This window comes from Chanodichthys erythropterus, chromosome 11, assembly GCF_024489055.1.
Source record: "Chanodichthys erythropterus isolate Z2021 chromosome 11, ASM2448905v1, whole genome shotgun sequence".
Classification (NCBI taxonomy): domain Eukaryota; kingdom Metazoa; phylum Chordata; class Actinopteri; order Cypriniformes; family Xenocyprididae; genus Chanodichthys; species Chanodichthys erythropterus.
In genome coordinates, this window is record NC_090231.1 from 57,888,283 (window position 1) to 57,910,156 (window position 21,874).

The 21,874-nt window shown below is 37.3% G+C and overlaps 1 protein-coding gene across 1 annotated transcript; it reads right to left on the minus strand.

The window, feature by feature from the left end:
- Window positions 1-12,010: 12,010 nt before the first annotated feature.
- On the minus strand, window positions 12,011-21,372 carry ist1 (IST1 factor associated with ESCRT-III). The gene is made up of 10 exons (XM_067400211.1): window positions 21,246-21,372; window positions 19,241-19,337; window positions 18,973-19,153; window positions 17,193-17,280; window positions 17,029-17,112; window positions 16,587-16,697; window positions 16,316-16,498; window positions 15,391-15,501; window positions 13,288-13,336; window positions 12,011-13,205 (listed from the first exon to the last, which is right to left on the minus strand). Exons 2-10 carry the CDS (start codon window positions 19,326-19,328, stop codon window positions 13,039-13,041), a joined length of 1,062 nt encoding a protein of 353 aa, XP_067256312.1. The 5' UTR covers window positions 19,329-19,337; window positions 21,246-21,372; the 3' UTR covers window positions 12,011-13,038.
- Between the last annotated feature and the right edge of the window lie 502 nt (window positions 21,373-21,874).

Genomic DNA, 21,874 nt, shown 5'->3' on the forward strand with positions numbered 1-21,874 from the left:
TTTTATTATTATTTATAAAGTATGGTAACACTTTATTTTAAAGTGAAGTAGTTGCCTGTTTTCTTCTGAGGAGGCAAGAGTGTCTCGAAAAACTTGATGAGAAAATAATTGAAATTACAAATTTTATTTGTAAATTTGATGTTCCTAGAACGTCCCCGCTGGTGTCAAGGAGGTCACCTAGTAATATTCCCAGAACGTTCCGAGATGGTCATGATGTGGAGATCTTAAAAGGGTTGCGGCATATTATTTGAAAATTTGATGTTCTCAGAATGCTCTCAGAACGTCCCTGCCGGTGTCAAAGAAGTCGTTTAGTAACGTTCCCAGAATGTTCCGAGACGGTCATGATGTGGAGATCTCAAAGGGTTGGGGACGTTATTTGGCGGACCTTAACGAAACATTCAGAACATTATCGGAATGTTTAGGGAAACATATTTTATTTGGAAATCAGCTCCCAGAACGTTCTCAGAATGTCCCCAATGGTTTCAAGGATGTCGCCTAGTAATATTCCCAGAACGTTCCAAGATGGTCATGATGTGGAGATCTTTAAAGGGTTGCGGCACATTATTTGTTGGACCTTCATGGAACATTCAGGATGTTCTCGGAACGTTTAGGGAACCATATTTTATTTGGAAATCAGCTCCCAGAACGTTCTCAGAATGTCCCCAATGGTTTCAAGGATGTCGCCTAGTAATATTCCCAGAACGTTCCAAGATGGTCATGATGTGGAGATCTTTAAAGGGTTGGGGCACATTATTTGTTGGACCTTCATGGAACATTCAGGATGTTCTCGGAACATTTAGGGAACCATATTTTATTTGGAAATCAGCTCCCAGAACGTTCTCAGAATGTCCCCAATGGTTTCAAGGATGTTGCCTAGTAATATTCCCAGAACGTTCCTAGATGGTCATGATGTGGAGATCTTAAAAGGGTTGCGGCACATTATTTGAAAATGTAATATTCTCAGAATGTTCTCAGAACGTCCCTGCCGGTGTCAAAGAAGTCGTTTAGTAACGTTCCCAGAATGTTCCGAGACGGTCATGATGTGGAGATCTCAAAGGGTTGGGGACATTATTTGTCGGACCTTAACGAAACATTCAGAACGTTCTCAGAACGTTTAGGAGACCATATTTTATTTGTAAATTTGATGTTCCTAGAACGACCCCGCTGGTGTCAAGGAGGTCACCTAGTAATATTCCCAGAACGTTCCGAGATGGTCATGATGTGGAGATCTTTAAAGGGTTGGGGCACATTATTTGAAAATTTGATATTCTCAGAATGTTCTCAGAACGTCCCTGCCGGTGTCAAGGAAGTCGTTTAGTAACGTTCCCAGAATGTTCCGAGACGGTCATGATGTGGAGATCTCAAAGGGTTGGGGACGTTATTTGGCGGACCTTAACGAAACATTCGGAACATTATCGGAATGTTTAGGGAACCATATTTTATTTGGAAATCAGCTCCCAGAACGTTCTCAGAATGTCCCCAATGGTTTCAAGGATGTCGCCTAGTAATATTCCCAGAACGTTCCAAGATGGTCATGATGTGGAGATCTTTAAAGGGTTGGGGCACATTATTTGTTGGACCTTCATGGAACATTCAGGATGTTCTCGGAACGTTTAGGGAACCATATTTTATTTGGAAATCAGCTCCCAGAACGTTCTCAAAATGTCCCCAATGGTTTCAAGGATGTTGCCTAGTAATATTCCCAGAACGTTCCTAGATGGTCATGATGTGGAGATCTTAAAAGGGTTGCGGCACATTATTTGAAAATGTAATATTCTCAGAATGTTCTCAGAACATCCCTGCCAGTGTCAAAGAAGTCGTTTAGTGACGTTCCCAGAATGTTCCGAGACGGTCATGATGTGGAGATCTCAAAGGGTTGGGGACATTATTTGTCGGACCTTAACGAAACATTCAGAACATTCTCAGAATGTTTAGGAGACCATATTTTATTTGAAAATTTTATGTTCTCAGAATGCTCTCAGAACGTCTCCGCTGGTGTCAAGGAAGTCGCTTAGTAACATTCCCAGAATGTTCTGAGACGGTCATGATGTGGAGTTCTTTAAAAGGTTGGGGGACATTATTTCAGGGACCTTCACGGAACATTCAGAACATTCTCAGAACGTTTAGTGAACCATATTTTATTTGGAAATCAGCCCCCAGAACATTCTAAGAATGTCCCCAATGGTTTCAAGGATGTCACCTAGTAAAGTTCCCAGAACTTTCCGAGATGGTCATGATGTGGAGATCTTTAAAAGGTTGGGGCACATTATTTGTTGGACCTTCACGGAAACTTCAGGATGTTCTCTGAATGTTTAGGGGACCATATTTTATTTGAATGTTCTCAGAACATCCCAGCTGGTGTCAAGGACGTCAACTAGTAACGTTCCCAAAATGTTCCGAGATGGTCATGATGTGGAGTTCACTGAACTTTTAGGGAACCAAATTTTATTTGGAAATTTGATGTTCCCAGAACGTTCTCAGGACATCCCCACTGCTGTCAAGGACGTCGCCTAGTAACGTTCCCATTCTCTATATGGAAATGACAGATAGTAAGAATTTACTATTTGTAATTTATTTTTTATTATTATTTTTATGAGAACTTTGCATTTCACCTATATGAATAAATGAGGGCTTCTTAACCGATGTTCCCAAAGGGTCAGGAAGTTGCAACGCAGTCCCAAATTAAACATCCCCATCTGACTAACGGAACAATATGGGAATGTTCTGTTAACAAGAGCTTTTAGGGAACTTTTAAGAGAACGTTTAAGACTTTTAGGGAACGTAGTACAAGGTCTCGAGAACGTCTCCTACATGGATGATGCTGTTAATGGGAAGACTTAAAAAGTAAGCAGAAAAATACTACTTATCTTGAAATGTATATTTTTTTTTGGGGGGGGGGGGGGGGGGGGGCCGCATTTTAAGATGTCTACACTCGCATGTATCTGAAGAAGGAAAATCTATTACTTTTCACATGATGGTTACACATGACATTTATAGACTCATTGAAACTGTGTATTCTGACAGCAGATGACAAATGAATGTCTAGAGTGATGTGAAAAGTGTGTTATTGATCATACACACCCATTTTGGGCTCTGAATCGAAATATTCTGTTACAGTATGAGGTTTGTAACTTGAGATCATGCGGTGAACACAAATAGCCTTTTGCACATTCTCCAAAATGTCTGTAACCGATCTCACCTCTATTATCAAGTGCACACAAAGAGAGAGAGAAAGAGAGCAGATAAGATTGACGTTTGTAAAGGTATACCTGGAGAGCTGTTGCTCTGGTATGAACATTGACATGACTGAAAGAGCACAAACGGTGATGTCGAGGCTGGAATGAGTGGGATCTCAAAGCTCTCGCCCCGTAAACACTTGCCAGAGAGGTGTTAACATGGCTGCAGTAAATTTAGCACTATATAGTGAATGACCTCTGACCTTGTTTGTTCATTTCAGCTAGAATATCCTCAAAGCTGTGTGTTGAATACAGGTGATAAATATATACAAGTTTTTTATTTGGTACCGCAAAAAAAAAAAAACATTTTGTGACAAAGCCACCAGACAGGTTTCTATATGTAGCAGCTTCCTTTAAGAGAAATTCCTCTGCCAAAAACAAAACTATATGAATTTATGAACACAAAGACATCTGAAGGTTGTTGCAGTTTTTTCCACATGAAAAACCTGGGATATATGAGCCAGGCTGGACCTATAGGTCAAGTTTAGCAGGCATGAAAACATGCCTTGGGCTCATAGTTATAGGTCACGGCATTAGATGTGAAAAGGACGGCTACAGTCCCCTGAACACGAAAACATGACAAATGATGACAAAAATAACCTTTTAGAGATACCTGCCCATGCTCATTTTAGGAATTAAGTTCCTTTATATATCATCTCTCTTTGCTAAACTATCTCTGAGACCAATAATTAAATGTATTTAATATGATTTTATATAGACTGCTGTATCACAGTAGCTGCTTTAAGGTTTTCATCCAGTAGTCCAATTGCGTAAACGCTCGTTTTCTCTAGCAGTGTTTTTTATACACAAACTGAGAGAGGCACAGTATGTTGCATTAGATTGTGTTATTTGTCATATATGTTATCATGATATGTTATCATCACATATCGTTTATATGCTGTAATTTTATACAATTCATTAATTATGTTGGCTTGACAAACTTTATACAAGTGCATCTTAAACATGTTAGATCATGTGAGCAATATAATTCCATGTTATCAAACTATTAAAAAATGCTGTCAACATGTTAAAACATGCTAGCAACATGCTAATTCATTCTGTCAACATGTTAAAACATGCTAGCAAAACACGCTAATTCATGCTGTCAACTTGATAAAACATGCTAGCAACATGCTAAGTCATGCTGTCAAAATGTTAAAACATGCTAGAAACTCGCTAATTCATGCTGTCAACATGTTAAAACATGCTAGCAAAACACGCTAATTCATGCTGTCAACTTGATAAAACATGCTAGCAACATGCTAATTCATGCTGTCAAAATGTTAAAACATGCTAGAAACTCGTTAATTCATGCTGTCAACATGTTAAAACATGCTAATTCATGCTGTCAACATGTTTAAACATGCTAGCAAAATGCTAATTCATGCTGTCAACATGATAAAACATGTTAGCAAAATGCTAATTCATGCTGTAAACATGTTAAAACATGCTAGCAAAACACGCTAATTCATGCTGTCAACTTGATAAAACATGCTAGCAACATGCTAATTCACGCTGTCAAAATGTTAAAACATGCTAGAAACTCGTTAATTCATGCTGTCAACATGTTAAAACATGCTAGGAAAACACGCTAATTCATGCTGTCAACATGTTAAAACATGCTAGCAACATACTAATTCATGCTGTCAACATGTTTAAACATGCTAGCAAAATGCTAATTCATGCTGTCAACATGATAAAACATGTTACAAAATGCTAATTCATGCTGTCAACATGATAAAACATGCTAGCAAACATGCTAATTCATGCTGTCAACATGTTAAAACATGCTAGAAACTCGTTAATTCATGCTAACGAAATGCTAAAACATGCTAGCAACATCTTAAACATGTTAGATCATGTGAGCAATATAATTCCATGCTATCAAACTATTAAAACATGCTGTCAACATGTGAAAACATGCTAGCAACACGGTAATTCATGCTGTCAACATGATAAAACATGCTAGTAACACGCTAATTCATGCTGTCAAAATGTTAAAACATGCTAGAAACACGCTAATTCATGCTGTAAACATGTTAAAACATGCTAGAAACTCGTTAATTAATGCTAATGAAATGCTAAAACATGCTAGCAGCATCTTAAAACATGTTAAATCATGTGAGCAATATAATTCCATGCTATCAAACTATTGAAACATGCTGTCAACATGATAAAACATGCTAGCAACATGCTAATTCATGATGTCAACATGTTAAAACATGCTAGCAAAACACGCTAATTCATGCTGTCAGCATTATAAAAAATGCTAGCAAAACGCTAATTCATGCTGTCAACATGTTAAAACATGCTAGCAACATACTAATTCATTCCAACGTCATGCTAATTCATGCTAGCTATGTGATAAAACATGCGTCATTGCATTTAAATGCTTTGCTGTCAAAAAGGACAGTAATCATATGGAGGACACCATGTTTATTCTTCCAATTTATTAGGAAAATCTTATTAAATTCAAAATGTTATTTGACAACCATAAACATTCACCACGCTCTCTAATCAGCTTCTCAGATTCTGGACTTTCGGTCAAATACAGGCTATTTTCGTTGTGTATAAAACATACAATATGCTTCAAATGATTATTTATGTGTGTAAACATGCCCTACTGTAGCTCCCTGTTGAAAAATCTAGCATATGCTGGTAAAGTAGGTTTTGAAACTGGTATGCTGGTTTGAGCTGGTCCAGGACCAGTTTAGGACCAGCATGGACCAGCATACCAGCTTCAAAACCTACTTTACCGGCATATGCTGGATTTTTCAACAGGGAGCTACAGTAAACAGAATAGCAGTCACAACAGCAATCATTCATGTTTAAAGTTTATTACCCTATCTGTATGTAAATAATGATAATAGTATGTGCCTTTCCAGAGAAATCCTGTAGGACAGGCCATTCCACAAATAGCAGTGGTAATGTTGAGGTCATGACCACTTCAAACCTGTGAACCACATGAATTGTGACGATTTATTTGCAAACAAAGTGCCTGGTAAGTTAAGATGTTACTTTAAACGAGATTTATGTTTATGGATATTTGTCTCCACCTGGTGTTCAAAGGAGATCTACATGGTACAGATGCTGTTCAGATGTGACCTCTGGAGATTTAACCCTATAGTATAAGGCCTTTCAGTATAACTTTAAAATAGTCCACTTTTTTGCTGTGAAATCTTTACTAAATTTCTATTAGGTAAACATAAGATAACATCAGGAGAAGATAACATAACATCTCTAGAGAACGTTATTTGTTCATATAATCATCACTGTATTGCATTGCAGTATATGTTGTGAATTGTAATTATGTATGCATATACTGGATCTGTTCTGTACCCCAGGGAGGTTTGACTTGCTGCTTTCCCCGCTCTGTCTAAGCATGGCTGCATGGACAGGCGTGGGGAGTTTTGCCCCGAACAGAACCATTCCGCCAACACTAACTGTATATGCTATAATTGTAATAAATATTATTCTTGACAAAGTGGTCCTGACTGAAATGACTTTCAAGCCTGGAAACCCTTCCCAAATTCCCTTGGGATGGAAACACTGATTTACATGTCCACGTTAGCAGAGCCCCAGGATCCCTCGCTTATGACAAGAGGTGATTACTAAGGTCCCTGCATTCCTGAACACATAGATCACATGTTGACCACTAAGGCTCCAGGCCTTTTTAAGTTATATTTTTGACCTTTTCATGGTTTTATTGGATAGGACAGTACAGACAAGACAGGAAAGCATGGGGTGAGGTGAGGGGAACAGGATCGGCAAAGGACCTCGAGCTAGTGATGTTACGTATGACACTGAGACTTTCATGACGTCGATGACGTTTCGCTTTGCGTGTCAGAAGGTTCGAACCCCAGATCTTACTATTTGGGGTTAGGGTGGGATTAAGGAAGAGGGGATAGGGGTTGGTGTTTGGTGAAGGATTTGTGTTTAGAGCAACAGCCAAAAAAAGAAAGACTTCCCCTATCTGGGAATATTTCGAGCTCATACCTTCCAATGTATGTATGGTTTTCTTAAAAAAAAAAAACATCAGTTTTTGTTCTCCTATGTAATTTCTTCATTTCATATAACTTTATTCAGAAGGTGAGATGCTCGGTGTGTGACAAGGAACTTATGTATGAAAACATCATCCATGCTAAGGCATTTCAGAGCTTTACATGAGACTGCACAGCCCCAGAACAATCCTACAAGCACACAAAGTAGGACTGTTGCTTCATGATTTTTATTCAGAATTGTGAATGCATTATCATGATTTAAATCAATACATGTATATTATATAAAACTTTCATTTCAATTCATTATAGCTCCTCGCAAGCATCAACATGGTCAACATGGTCATGAAAGACTCTCAGCCATTTACAGTGGTTGAGGATGAGGGTTTCAGGGACCTCATCCATGCCCTTGATCCTTCCTATATAATCCCAAACAGACAGGTGAGTTTAAAAGAGGTCAATTTTGATGTATAATCCATACAATACATCTATATCTATAATAATATAATTGTCTCTGAAACAGCTTTGATTTCTCAATAAAAATAATTAACACAATTTTACCCCCTTTGTGTCTTTTCTACAGTTACACAAGCACTATCAAAGTGTCATAAGCACATTTAAAAACAGATGATCCTATCACTCAATGTCCTTTTTCACTAGTGAATGCGTGTAGAGATAAATAGTACATTACATCATATTAAATCATGTAAGGTCATATTATATTTTATTGTCACACTTTAAAGCAGTGGTCACCAACCTTTTTAAGCCCAAGATCCCTGACTTCGACCTTTATGAAAGGCAAGATCTACTTGATAGAAAAAGACAGCCCAGATTGTATTTAGTAGATGGCCAATTTAGATTCTGATTTATTTATTTATTTTTACAAGCAAATTAGCTAATTCTGATACTGGTTGCAGATATTTATTATTAATATTATTATAATAAGCAAAAATATAGCCATTTCAAATTAGAGGAATCACTGCTTTTTAATCACAATCCAAACAAAGATGCCACACACGTTGCATGAGCAGTTGTTTTTCATTTGAATTAGATTTAATTTTAAGATTTAAAGCAAAAACAAAACGGTCTGACTTTATCTTTGAGAAATTATGCTACACAAAAAAAGCTCGAAAAACAAAAACAGCAGGCTGAATGAGACGCAAATTCACTCTCTGACAGCAGGTGGCGCTTATGGAGCAGCAGTGATACAGCGTTTCCTTGGTCACCGCTGTAAACAAAGCTGAACTGCGCTACTTTATTCTGAGGTAAGAGGAAAAACAAAATGCCTTTGCCATCGAAATTCCTTTTAGAGATGCATTCATATAACCCCTCACCCCCAATTCAATATTTATATTTTCTTCCTATATTTCGAGCATCGTGAACAGTGAGCTGCTCTGCCTGCTACAGAATTGTCTCCTCTTCGCGTCCGTCTTCAGCGTCTCTGGCCTCTTTTTAACGGCCGTTTACAGACTCAGACATGAGGTGGGCTATTTACTTTATCACTGTCCCAGTAGCTCCCGAAAACAGAAAAATAAATGCAAAAATACAGTACAAAGACTGGAGACATGTATTTTTGTGTTTCTGTTATTTTCGAGAGCTACTGGAACAGTGATAAAGATCGACCAGTCGATCGCGATCGGCGGGTTGGCGACCACTGCTTTAAAGGGTAAATTAATTTATTTAATGGACAAATGAAAAACACACATGTAAGGCTTTTATTTGTACACATAAAATTTTAACTGTGGAGCGTGTGGTGCTTACGTCGTCTGACAGAGCTTCTTCCAAAAGCTTCTGGCTGCTATGTTTTAAATAAGCACCAGATGGCGCTGTTCTCGACACTCTTGAATCTTTGAATCATTTACCCATCCCTACCTCGAGCCGGGAATTGAACTCGAGTTGCTGGAGGCACAGTCGCGCTATGTGTCGGTGCTGCCCACGAGGCTATCGTCACCAATGTGTGTCAGTGATCTTAAAGGTCCCGTTTTTCGTGTTTTTTTTTAAGCTTTGATTGAGTTTATAGTGTGCAACATAACATGTGTTCATGTTTCGCGTGTAAAAAAACACACTATTTTTCACATAATTTACTTATCTGTATACTGCTGTTTCCACTGTCATAAAAACGGGCTGATGACTTTCTTGTTCTATGAAGTCCCTCCTTCAGAAATACGTAACGAGTTCTGATTGTGCCAGCGGTTCCTGTGTTGTGATTCGACAGCAGTTTAGCGCTCCTTGCCCGGAAAGGTCACGCCTCTTACCATAACGTGTGCTGCACATAGTTTTACATGTGGATTATTGTGGTGTTGTGCCGAATGAACACAAAAGACAATAATTCCCGAGAGACTGAACTCTTTAATCTCCACAAGCAGCGACAGAAAATGTACAACGTTAGCACTCACTCAGAAGAGTACCTCATACGGAAAACAGCCATATACATAAACATAGTCCCCTCTTGTGGCCATTATGTGCACTGCAGTCCAACATTAACTATTGCAGTAAGGATACCACAACTATAATTTTCGGGAACCGAGTTAAACATAAATTGTAACCATTGATCTCTAAGTACAGCGTCCCTGGGAAGGCCAAACAAAGGTGATTGGACTGCGGGATGAAAATAACACCGTTTCGACGACATGGCGACAAACACACTCTACACACGCAACTCTTGCTCTTCTCCGTGGGAGCGCAACAAGACCACACCCCCTTTTTTGTGTATTCCTGTGGGCGGAGGTTAGTCAAAAAACTGTTTTAGTGACGTCATTAAAGAAGGAAGTAGAGGGATGTAGTCAAAACTGGCCGTTCGATGTAGGCGACTTCTGTTAAATAAAATATCTCGCTTGGCATTGAACTTTGAGCTTTAAAATTTTACAGATTTTATTTATACTCTAACAACAACATTACACACTAACTAAAGTTTGAAACATGGGATCACGAAGAACGGGACCTTTAAGGAATATTTTATCTTGCAGCAACGAGCACTGGAGAGGAGAGACGTGAGCATATCTCTGTTCCCAGGGTTAAATGTTCCCAGAGCCCAAGAGTCTTGGCTATTTGAGAGCATGAGTACATGATAGAAAAAAATGCCAATGCTCAGTCCCCTTAACACACGGTAAATCCATATTATCTCTAATACAGCTTCGGAGTGGTATATGAGGCTAGGCTTTGTCAAACTAAATTTGTTCAACTAGTTTTGTGTAACAGGCCACTGTTCTTATGTTCTGATTCCTGTGTTTTCTGTACATTAAAGAATCTGCGTTTGGTTCCTGCGCTCTCCTGATTTGAGAGTTACAGAAGACCTGACCCACAATAACTTGAGTACAGTGTGTGGTGTAGATGAACTCAGTGCTTTCTGCTAGTAATAGTAATGTATATTATTGTATACTGTATATTGTATTCTGTCAGAGATTAATAATAATAATGTAAAAAATTAGGTCCCACTTTATATTAAGTGGCCTTAACTACTATGTACTTGCATCAAAAAATAAGTACAATGTACTTATTGGGTTCATATTGAATTACAAAACACTTTTGCTGCTTTTGGGGTGGGATACGGGTATAACGGGTAGGGTTAAGGTGTAAGGGATGGGTCAACAGTGTAATTATAAATGTAATTACAGATGTAATTACATGCAGGTGTTTTTAAAATATAAGTACAATGTAAAAACATGTACACAATAAGTGCACTGTATCAAATGATTAATTTAAATGTAAGCACATAGTAGTATAAGGCCACTTAATATAAAGTGGGACCAAAAATGATCTAGTTCTCTGGCTCCATTATGATATTAATGACTCGGGGAAGAGTTAACTGACCAAAAATGTACTGTAAAAGATTTGAATTAATTGATTTAAATCAGAATAGCTAAGTTAAGGACTAAGGAAAGGGTTAACCGACAAACGCGATACTGTGAAACCTTTCATAAATCACAATAGTGAAGTTACGGAACCAAGGAAGAGTTAAAATGACCAAAATTGCACTGTGAAATGAGTCACAAATCACAATAGTCCATTTGAGCTCAGAATGAGCAGGCTAGATGACCATTCTTTAAACACATGAGATGATTTATCTAATGTCTTGGACTTCTATTCATTGGAACAACAGAAGGGGACAGAGCAATGACAAATCACTGCAACGCGATATTATATGATTGTGAAAGTTTTCACAAATCAGGCTCAATCTGAAACAAGTGATTTTGTATTCCAGCAGTCTGCATGTTTATATTAAATATGAACGCCTATTTGTTCCCACAAAAATAAGCACATTTGTATGTATAGAGTACATTTATTTTCGTAGCAATGTTACATGTAAATAGAAAACATTTCATGTCACACGTATTTATGTAATACACATTCATGTCTGACAGATTTTGAGAATGAAATGGATAATTTTGCATGCAATGGCTCACAGTGAAATGTTTTAAGCTGTTTCACTGAGAATCCATTCATCATTATTTAGTTATTGTGCAAATTCTAGACAATTGTACATTTTGCAAACGTTCAATTTGCTTAAATGAATAATTGATGTGAACAAAAAAATACGTTTTCAGAAATATCAACTGAAGCTAAAGTGATTGAGAAAAAAAAATGTGTTATAGCTATTAGTTGTATTACTTCACCCTCTAGTGGCTATAAAGCTTCATCACATCCCAAGCATATAAAACTGCTGCATTAATGGAAAAACTTTACAGCAGCTTAATAAATTTGTGTTGTGGATTTTGTTTGTTTGAAGAAAAGAAACACCTTCATATCACTCATTCAGTGAATCTAGGTCAGAAGAGGTTATGAGCAAATAGACTTTATTATATGGCATGTTTTCAATGCAAGCTAAAATCAGCATCAAACATACCTAAACATTGCCAGATTGATATTTAGATGATTTGAGGGGGGAAAAAAACACAAATTAGTGTTATAAAGTCAAGGGTAAAGCAGTCACACAGATATAAAACCTACTATACAATCCTCACTCTTTCAAAACAAACTTAAGACAGTCAATTCTTACAACAGATAAGTCAATAATATCAGGTGAAACCCCTACCAAAGAGAAGAGTTAGCATGTAAATGACTTGTTAAACGTGGTGTTCATTGTACAAGCTGTCAGATAGTCACATGTCCCAGAGAAAGGTGTGGAACGGCAAGGCCACAGTTTAAGAGATGGAAACTAAGGCAAACTCAGTCCAGAAAACACAGACGAGACTAGAAACAGGAGTGTAGAGCAAATAAAAAGCATTTCCTTTTAAAGTCTAATTAAGAAGGCTGACGGTGTAACTTCTGAAACCAATTAACGAACAGAAACTTTATGACAAAGATATGATTCATTAAACAAGAGGGTGAAATTCTGCTCGCAGCACGATTGCCTCGAACATCACGTCTAAACGGCTTTCTGTCGCTTTGCACTGACAACTCATGACATCTTCACAGTCATTCCAAAGAGGTCGTTACACAATTCTGGGCGTAAATAATGGCAACAGGTTATACCTGCTTTACCAAGAGGAGTGACGTCTGATTTGCTGGGGAAGAAAGTTAGACATTGTTTGCTAAAAAGGGGGACATTGATTATTTGTCATAAATGGCGCAGATTACACTACATATATGATAACGTTTAGACCCTCTATGCAAAGTGCTCGTGTTCTGTCAGTAGTCCGTTTGTATAAATATCTGCTACTGTCGTTCACACACGTCTATACTGCATCCCATCCTTCATTGTGTTAGGTAAGAAATACTATATTACACCTCCACCAGAAGATCTGAGTATGTGAATATGGACAGGGTACACTGAATTATTCTTGTGAGGAAGATCTTCTGTGCGATTAGGTCTTCTTCTTGAGCTCTTCGAAGCGTCGTGACAGGTCGTCGAAGTCGATGTCGTCTGAGGTGCCGGCGTTCGCTCCGAAGGAGGAGGCTGGGAGTGTGTCGGGAACAGACGGGAGCTCGGGAAGGTTGGAGTTGTCGTAGATCTGAGCAGATGGAGATGGGCCTAGAGAGAAAACAAGAGCTTTTAGGAATAGGATTATCATAATGGGAGTGGAGGGAAAATCATATTAGTAGAGAGCACATACCTGGCATGACCTGGGAAGAATCAGAGGGTTTGAATGACATATCGTCGATCTTAATAAAGCACATGAAGACATGTTAACAATGATTCACACATTTACAGCAACTAATAATCAATACTGATACTGTGAAGAATTAGTATTAATTTGCTTTCATTAGTGTGAAACAATCTGGATGTGAGTTATGATGAGTTAGAACAGACGCTGTAGTGAACATGCGGACCTCATTTATAAAGACGTGCGAAGAAGAACTCTCTCCTAACAACCATATGCAGAAAAGATATCCTAAATACATCCCACTATATATGATGACGAATCGTAATGGAGAAATAATTAATTTTGTTGTTTTATTAAGTGATAACAATGAGATTATGTGTTTTTTTTTATAATCAATTAACACTGCTTTTGTCATTTTTTTACAAGATGGACAAAATTCGTCACCAAAAAAGTTATTTGGTTTAACCAAAATTTCGGTTTCACCGAATGACACTTTTGGTTATACCAAATGACGATATTTTCAATCAATGCTAACAGGCTGATATCTAGCTAGCTAGCAAAAGGACAAACATTTTATATTTAGTACAAGTTTTTCAAATATTACAACATTTTCCATGTTTTATAGCGGTTGCACCGAATGACCTGATGTTTCGGGACATGCGTATGAACAGGTATGAATTTTTCAGATAGTTAAGAGAGTTAGTTACTTTGCTTCACGACCATGTGGTCCTTTGCAGGTGTCTGAATGATGTCACATCCTGTCACATGATATTGACCACATGACTTGATCTAAAATGGTCCTTTATATTAGTTACTCCGAATGACATCAATGAAATGAATTTATCCGGACATTCTTTCTCATAACAAAGCAATGACTTCTACACATAATTTTAACACCATTTTGCACTATGTTGATATATGATGTTATAAAATCATGCCAGTATAAAAAATATATACATTTATTACATTTTAAGATATTTTAATCACTAATGAAATGGATGTATTGGCCTTTGAACAGCTAAACCGAATGACGTTTTGACACTTCAAAATCTTTAAAATAACTTTATATGAAGCAAAATATAATTAAAACCTTTAGGATTCAATGAAAGAGATCTAGTTGTACTACTTTAAATGTCATATCTTTGTTTTTTATTATTATTAATGCCTTATATATATATTTTATGAAAATCATTTAGAATTAAATAACTTCAGTAATGTAATTATCACAAAGCAATTGTTAATTTGCATATTGTGATATTTACTGCATTATTACATTACTGGTACGAGCGCAAAAACTTTGTATATATGCTCTTTAGTTGATGTGCGCATTAAGAACATTTTTGCCTTTATAAATTCCAATTTATATGTTCCTCCCTTTGACGTAGGATGAAATCCAATTTATGATCAAATCCGCTCATAAGTTCACTTGATAAATGAGGCCGTTTTTTCAGTGCGGTTGGAGTAGAAAGGTTTCCTGTAAGCATCTCATACACAGTGGAGGAGATTTTGGGGTAAATGCTTCAAGATGAATGCCTCAAACAGCAAAATCAGAAGAAAAATTATTGTATTTTTGTATAAGGGCAATGAAACATTTTCCCCCTCAATTATAATAATATTCATATCTTACCAGTCCAAACAATAGATATTTTCTTCATGCAAAATACAATTGCTTCATTTTATTCTCATTTTGAGGCGACGCATGAACTGGACATGTTCTTGGCAGCCCATGTGCGATTCACCTTTCTAGTATATTTTTCTGCATATGACTCTCATACAGCATATGAATGTCTACTTAAATACTTAAAAAGCATTTCCCCCAAAAAGTCAAATATTTGGTGCCCGAGAGATCAGAATGCAGTGTTTTCGATCCGCTGCACATGCCTGTGAGGCTCCCTGTGTGAGATCAGAGGCCGGCTGCTCCAGCTGGACGACTAGGCGGGATGTAACTAAGCCTAGCATAGAGCAACTTTTTTAGGTCCAGCTGGTGCAACCGGCCCCGGAGGACTGACAACAGACAGCATGTGAACTGTAATAAACTGCTCTTCCCTGCGAGGTGAACAGGTCGTCTCCGTCTGTCTGGAAGGGTGGGGGGGGTGCTGAACTTGAACTTACAGACTCATAGGTGGGGGGGCAGCTGGGGAGCTGTGGGGGCTGCCCTCCTCTCACTGGAGGCTGGAAGTTGCTAAAGCCATCATAGGTGCCAACGGGACCATTAAAGGGCTCCTGTAGGGGAGAAAAATGATTTGAAATGGACTTTTTTCAGCTTAACAGACAGATTTTTTAGACTGGTCAAGTAGAGCTGCATGATTAATTGTTAAAAGATCACAATGTTGTTTTAAACACAAACTTATCTTATTCCTAACTGACAATGATTCGGTTCCATGTCTATTAAAACTTTGATAAGTGTATGATAACAGCAAACATTCAGATCTGTGATCTGAGCCAGAGAGAGCCGTTGTCATGTAAAACAGCTTCACAAACAGTCTTTTCAACCACACAGTATCATTATTTCTGTCTTACAATAATTCAGATCCTCACAGAAGTACTGGAATAAAAGTTTATAGTTCAGATATAAACACTGATGTCTACGGAAGCGATCAAAATAGAATAAATCACCTTTGAAAATATCTTAAGGCTTCAAATAAAGATGGTATCAATTACATCATTACACCAGTAGGTGGCAACAATTGACTGTAAAAATGTATTGGTCATTGAATCATTGATTGAAGAGATTTGTTCAAAAACGCTGATTCATCCAGTAATGAAACAAGCAAAGTTTTTATGAGTGAGTCATTGAATTATTCACTCAACTCAACTTTTCCCATAAATAAGTAATTCAGATTATTTTTTTAATTCAACTGCAGAATTTAACATTTTTATCAGAACCTCTAGTAAATTACATGTTGTTTTGTTTAGTTGTCTATTTAGAATTGTGTGAGAATCTCTATTTTTAACCAAAAAACTTTGATTCTCAATTTATCCTGAATCACTCAGCTCTATGGTCACGTGATATTAGCTAGATAGATGTTTGTCTTACAGCTCCTTTGGGCATTGGGTAGTTGAAAGCCGTGGGCATGGGCATGGGCATTGGCATGGGCATAGGCATGCCGACAGCGGGAGTGGTAAACCCTCCTCCTCCACCGCCTCCGCCACCTCCTGGCTTCTTGAAGTCGCTGTTCACATCAATCAGATCGGCCTCTTCACCCGGACACACCTCTGGCTGTGAATGTTACAGAAGCGTACGGTTTGAAACAAGTGTTGCTTATAGAGATGACCGAGTTGGAAAGGAAGTGGAAATTGATTCTTACCCGAACCATGGCATCAGGTTCATAGGGAACGTTGTAGTTCTTGGCGATCTCGATGAGGTAACGCTCCACCAAAATCTTGGGAGGGGCTTCCACGCTCAATTTGTGCATAAGCTACAGAAAGATAGCTCAATGTGAAAAATAAAACAGCTTATAGAGTCTACCGCTTAAATATTTATGATATCCGGAATATGGTTTGGTTTCTCCATCAATTTAAGATTAGGGAATCAAAGTAAAAGGAGTATCTCTGACTGCTTAAAGCTGGAATACACTACATCTGAACAGATTTTAAAACAAATCTTGGCAAAAGTTCAGATCAGGTTTTCTGTTACATACCAAAAAACTAATACTTAAAGCTTTTAAAATGCCTTAATCAAATTATGAGCAATATTAATATGGGTTCATTTAATGCCCACCACCTCCAAACAAACATGTTTCATCATACCCTGTCATTAACTGTTCCAATCTGGTTTGTTCTACACAGCTTTCCATACTCTTTGCTGTATTTGGCACACAGCTGATCTGAAACCTGTGAAAGAGTGGGGAAAAAGGCATGAATGATTCATTCTAGATCTCCAGAGACAGATTTAAGAGACAAGTTATACCCACAATCTTCAGTTCTGCCACTTCTGACTGCAGTCGAGGAGCAGCCCAGATGAGTGTGGACACTGCTTCCTGTAGACCAGGGTCCAGTTCCCTGAAGAGAGGATGGAGAAATTAGAGAACATGGCTGCATCCGAAATCACATGCTTCCCTACCATATAGTTGGTGAAAAACTGTGTGTGCCAAAAGAAGACAACCTACTACTTCCGGGGAGATTCTGAAGTGTACAAATGATGGACACTTTACTATCCCATGAGGCCATGAGAGAGGATTTGTGAATGGCAGTGAGCCGTCGTCGTGTAGGGGTATGAAACAGCTTCACAAAACAGTCTTTTCAACCACACAGTATCATTATTTCTGTCTTACAAATATTCAAATTATCACAGAAGTACTGGGATAAAAGTTTATAGTTCGGATATAAACACTGATGTCTACAGTAGAGATCAAAATAGAGTAAATTACCTTTTAAAAACAACTTAAAGCTTCAAATAAAGATTTTATCGATTACATTGTTACACCAGTAGGTGGTGACAAGTCACTAGCCACCCTGTTTTTTGCACATTTTAAAGTATCGCATCAGAAATTAGTGATAGAAACGGCAAATAAAAACAAAATCCCTTAATTCACTAAAAAGTTTTTACGCTCGCTTTAGGTAGTCTTTGACTTGTGCTAAAAAGAGTTCATGCAAGTAATGGGAGATTACGAGAAACGCATTTGCCGAATAAATTCTGATGTAACGAACATTAAACCCACGTGACTAATCGGCTGTTTCAGCTGATGCCGTTTTATTTACAACTTGATGGAAACACACCTAATTCGCATTTGTTTGTTTTTTTTGCAGACTTTGAAAAGATTTGCTTCACGTTTGGATGGAAACCCAGCCTCTGAATCATTCATTCAAGAGATTTGTTTAAAAATGCTGATTCATCAAGCAATGGAACAATATTTATGAGTGAGTCATTGAATCATTCACTCAACCCAATTTACAAAAAAAAAAAAAAAAAGTCAGAACCACTAGTAAAATTACAATTACATCACCAGTAGGTGGCGACAAGTGACTTTTAAAGAATGTGTTTGTCACTAGCTATGTTTCCATCACCCCGTTTTATGCGCATTTTGAAGTATCGCATCAGAAACGAGTGATAGAAACGTCAAATTTCTAAGAAAAAAAATCCCTTAGTTTGCAAAAAAGTTTACACACTTGCTTGAAGTGGTTGAGTTGTGCGAAAAAAGTTATTGTGAACAATGGGAGATGAAAAAGCATTTGCCGAATAAATTCCGATATAGCGAACATCAAACCCACATGACTAATTGGCTGTTTCTGCTGATGCCATTTTATTTACAACTTGATGGAAACGCACCTAATTTGCATTTGTTTTTTGCAAACATTGAAAAGCTTTGCTTCATGTTTGGATGGAAACCCAGCTTCTGAATCATTCATTCAAGAGATTTGTTCAAAACGCTGATTCATCCAGCAATAAAACAAGTGAAGTATTTATGAGCGAGTCATTGAATCATTCACTCAACCCAATTTACAAAATAAAATAAAAAAAGTTTGTCAGAACCTCTAGTAAAATATTGTTTAGTTGTCTATTCAGAATCATGGGAGAATCATGATCTCTATTTAAACAAAATAAACATAATTCTAAATGTATCCATAATAATGCAGCTCAATCGTGAAGTAAATACTCATTCAAAATAAGTACCTACTGAAGAGTATGCCATTTCGGATGCAGCCCAAGAGCATAACGTCACATTTAACGAGAAAAAACAACAGGTTACTCACTTCATGGACTGTATTAAGCCAAATCGGGTGAGCAGCAAATCACAGTATAACTCCAGGATCTCCATGGCCTCCACCAAATAATCTTCCCTGATGATGTGCTCGACTCTGATTCTCGCACGCTCATCTTTGCCCGCCGACAAGTAGTCTGCAATTTCCTTGCGAGCCTTCTGGGCTAATTCAGCTAATTCAAATCAAACAGATTAAGTTAGATCAACTTAGCCCATTTAAAACTTCAAAATATGTGCAACATGTAGACAACCAAACTTACTTTTCTTCTTCTCGAGAAGTTTGAGGCGGTTTATGACCAGCCTGAGATTGACACGGAGTCTCTCGGATTTGAACCCTCCACCAAGCATGACGGGGCTCTGCGGACAAGAACCAAACATCAGGTTAAAGCGACAGAAAGGACTCAAATTGAAGGTCATAACAGTCTCTCATAGGGCTGGGTAAAAAAAAAAAATTTTTTACAAACCGATATTGATTCTTAAATCCCAAGAAACGATTAGTCTAGTCTGTTTTCAGTTGATGAATGAGCAGAATATGTAGCTCCTCCCATACAAAATCATAAATCGCAATAATCTTTGTTTTGTGATACTTTGATATGAAGAAAAGTCTCAGATTACAAATGACGTCCATTTTATTATGAGATTCAAAAAATAAATACCGCTTTGGCGCTGTTTAATGTGGCGTGACAGATCGCTTTAGTGCCTCAGCCAAAGAGAAGCATGTGATCATCCTCTCCTCCACTTTAATACCAGTTACAGCGAAATAAACATGACTAAACATCTGAAGGTATGTTAAAATATACAGTACAACTTACTTAAATCCGTATCATGTCTCGTGTAATCGCTCAATCAGTGTTTCAACCTCAGAAAGATGTCAATAAAACACTTTAATACCAGTTACAGCGAAATAAACATGCATGAACATCTGAAGGTATGTTAAAATATACAGTACAACTTACTGAAATCCATTTCATGTCTCGTGTAATCGCTCAATCAGTGTTTCAACCTCGGAAGAACGTCAATAAAACAGCTTGTAAACAATGTCACGTGACGTCACATTTACCTCAGAAAAACATATTCAGTGACCATAAACTCATTAGTCAGCTAGAAAAGTGACTCTAGAAAGCAGCATTCTGATAAATATAGCTATGCACTGTTACATATTCATTATAATTTTTAATGTTATTCAATATTTAATGCATGTTTGAATAAATCAGTTATGACAGCCGCGATTTAAATGTTTATATTTCAAAAAAATGAATTGAAGGTAGAAATATGATTATGTTACTCTAAACTTTATTTATAATAAAAACATAATTGAGTGTAATTTAAGTGTTTGTATATAAATAAGTTCATTTAACCTTCGATATTATTATAGTAGTACCAGCTGACTCCCATCATGTGTAGTTTACAGCATTAGTTGAGAGATTTTTTTCCTCTAGAAAATTTGCCATGTACTGTAACTGAAATACTACATCCAAAATAAGCGATATTGAATCGTAATCGAAAGCATGTGAATAGTAATCGAATCGAATCGTGAAAATTGTGTCGATACCCAGCCCTAGTCTCTCACATGTTATTGAAGATACTCAGTCATACACAAAGATCTGTTAGAGATACGCCTCCTGTTTGGTGAGTGATGTCACTGCCATATCATGACAACAGTGAGCAATTAGAAACCTGATCATTTTAGATAAAAGTAGTCCCTTATGTTCAAAAAAGCATTAATAGTACCACGGTATCTGATCAAAATACCGTGGATCCGTTACTTTTGTTCTGAATGATAATTACAAGTACAAGTACTACACATTATTTTCATTACTGTACTCTGTAGTACTTTACAAGTAAGAATACCAAATCACGTCCAAAGATATGGTAATAATCTAACATTTTGTTTGTTGGTTACACTCTTATGTGTTTTAAAAACACTGCCTTATTTGTCGGATTCCCACACATATCCGACAGCTGAGTCACAACAGCCAAAACAAGATTATAAAGTGCGATAAAACAAAGCCATAGTCTATCTGACAAGCAGTCACTTGTTAATATTTACATGGATAGATTAAATTAATCTACATTGATTACTTCAGAAGACATAAATAATATTTAAACCCGTTTTCGAGTCGTTAGAAATCTGACTGTTCAAACCAGGAAGTCTCGAATAGCGGCTAATGAGCTAATTCAGTAAACAAACCCTACAGACACGTTAACAAATCATCATAAAAGCCTAATAAACGGTACATAAGATATAACAAAAGTCATATTTACATGTGAATTCCTCTTCAGACGCTGGAAATAGCTCGGTTTCGTTGAAGGATTGACGGACAGCTCTGTTTGCGTTCACTTCCGCATCGGACGTGACTTCATTCATGACGAAACACGTCACGTGGTCGCCAGTGGAAAATCGCTTATGATGGGGAAACCCCGTCACTAGTCTATAGGGTGGACAAATCACATGCTTTTAATGATGTCATGTTTATGATATTACATGACAAGGCATAAACGCCTCAAATAATGCCTGACTGAAAACATGTTATACTGTAGGATTGTAAGGTTAAAGTGAGTGATATGATTCATTCATACATGCTTTTATCTGCATCAGTGTTCTTGCAAATATTCTAATGCACCATGATATGATAATCCTGTTGCTGTGATATGATTGGCTAAGAGAAAATATCATGTTTTTTTTTCAGGACTTATCTGTTAATTTGCATATCTATTAAACAAGTAGAGAGGTACCAGGTGAAAAAATACTATAGTAAATTATAGTAAATGCTATAGTGTTTTTGAACCATACTATAGTAAAGTACTTGAATTAATTTGTTGTGGTAATTCTATAGTTGCTGTGATAATATAACAGCTATAGTAATATTAACAAACTACTTTACCCATTACTG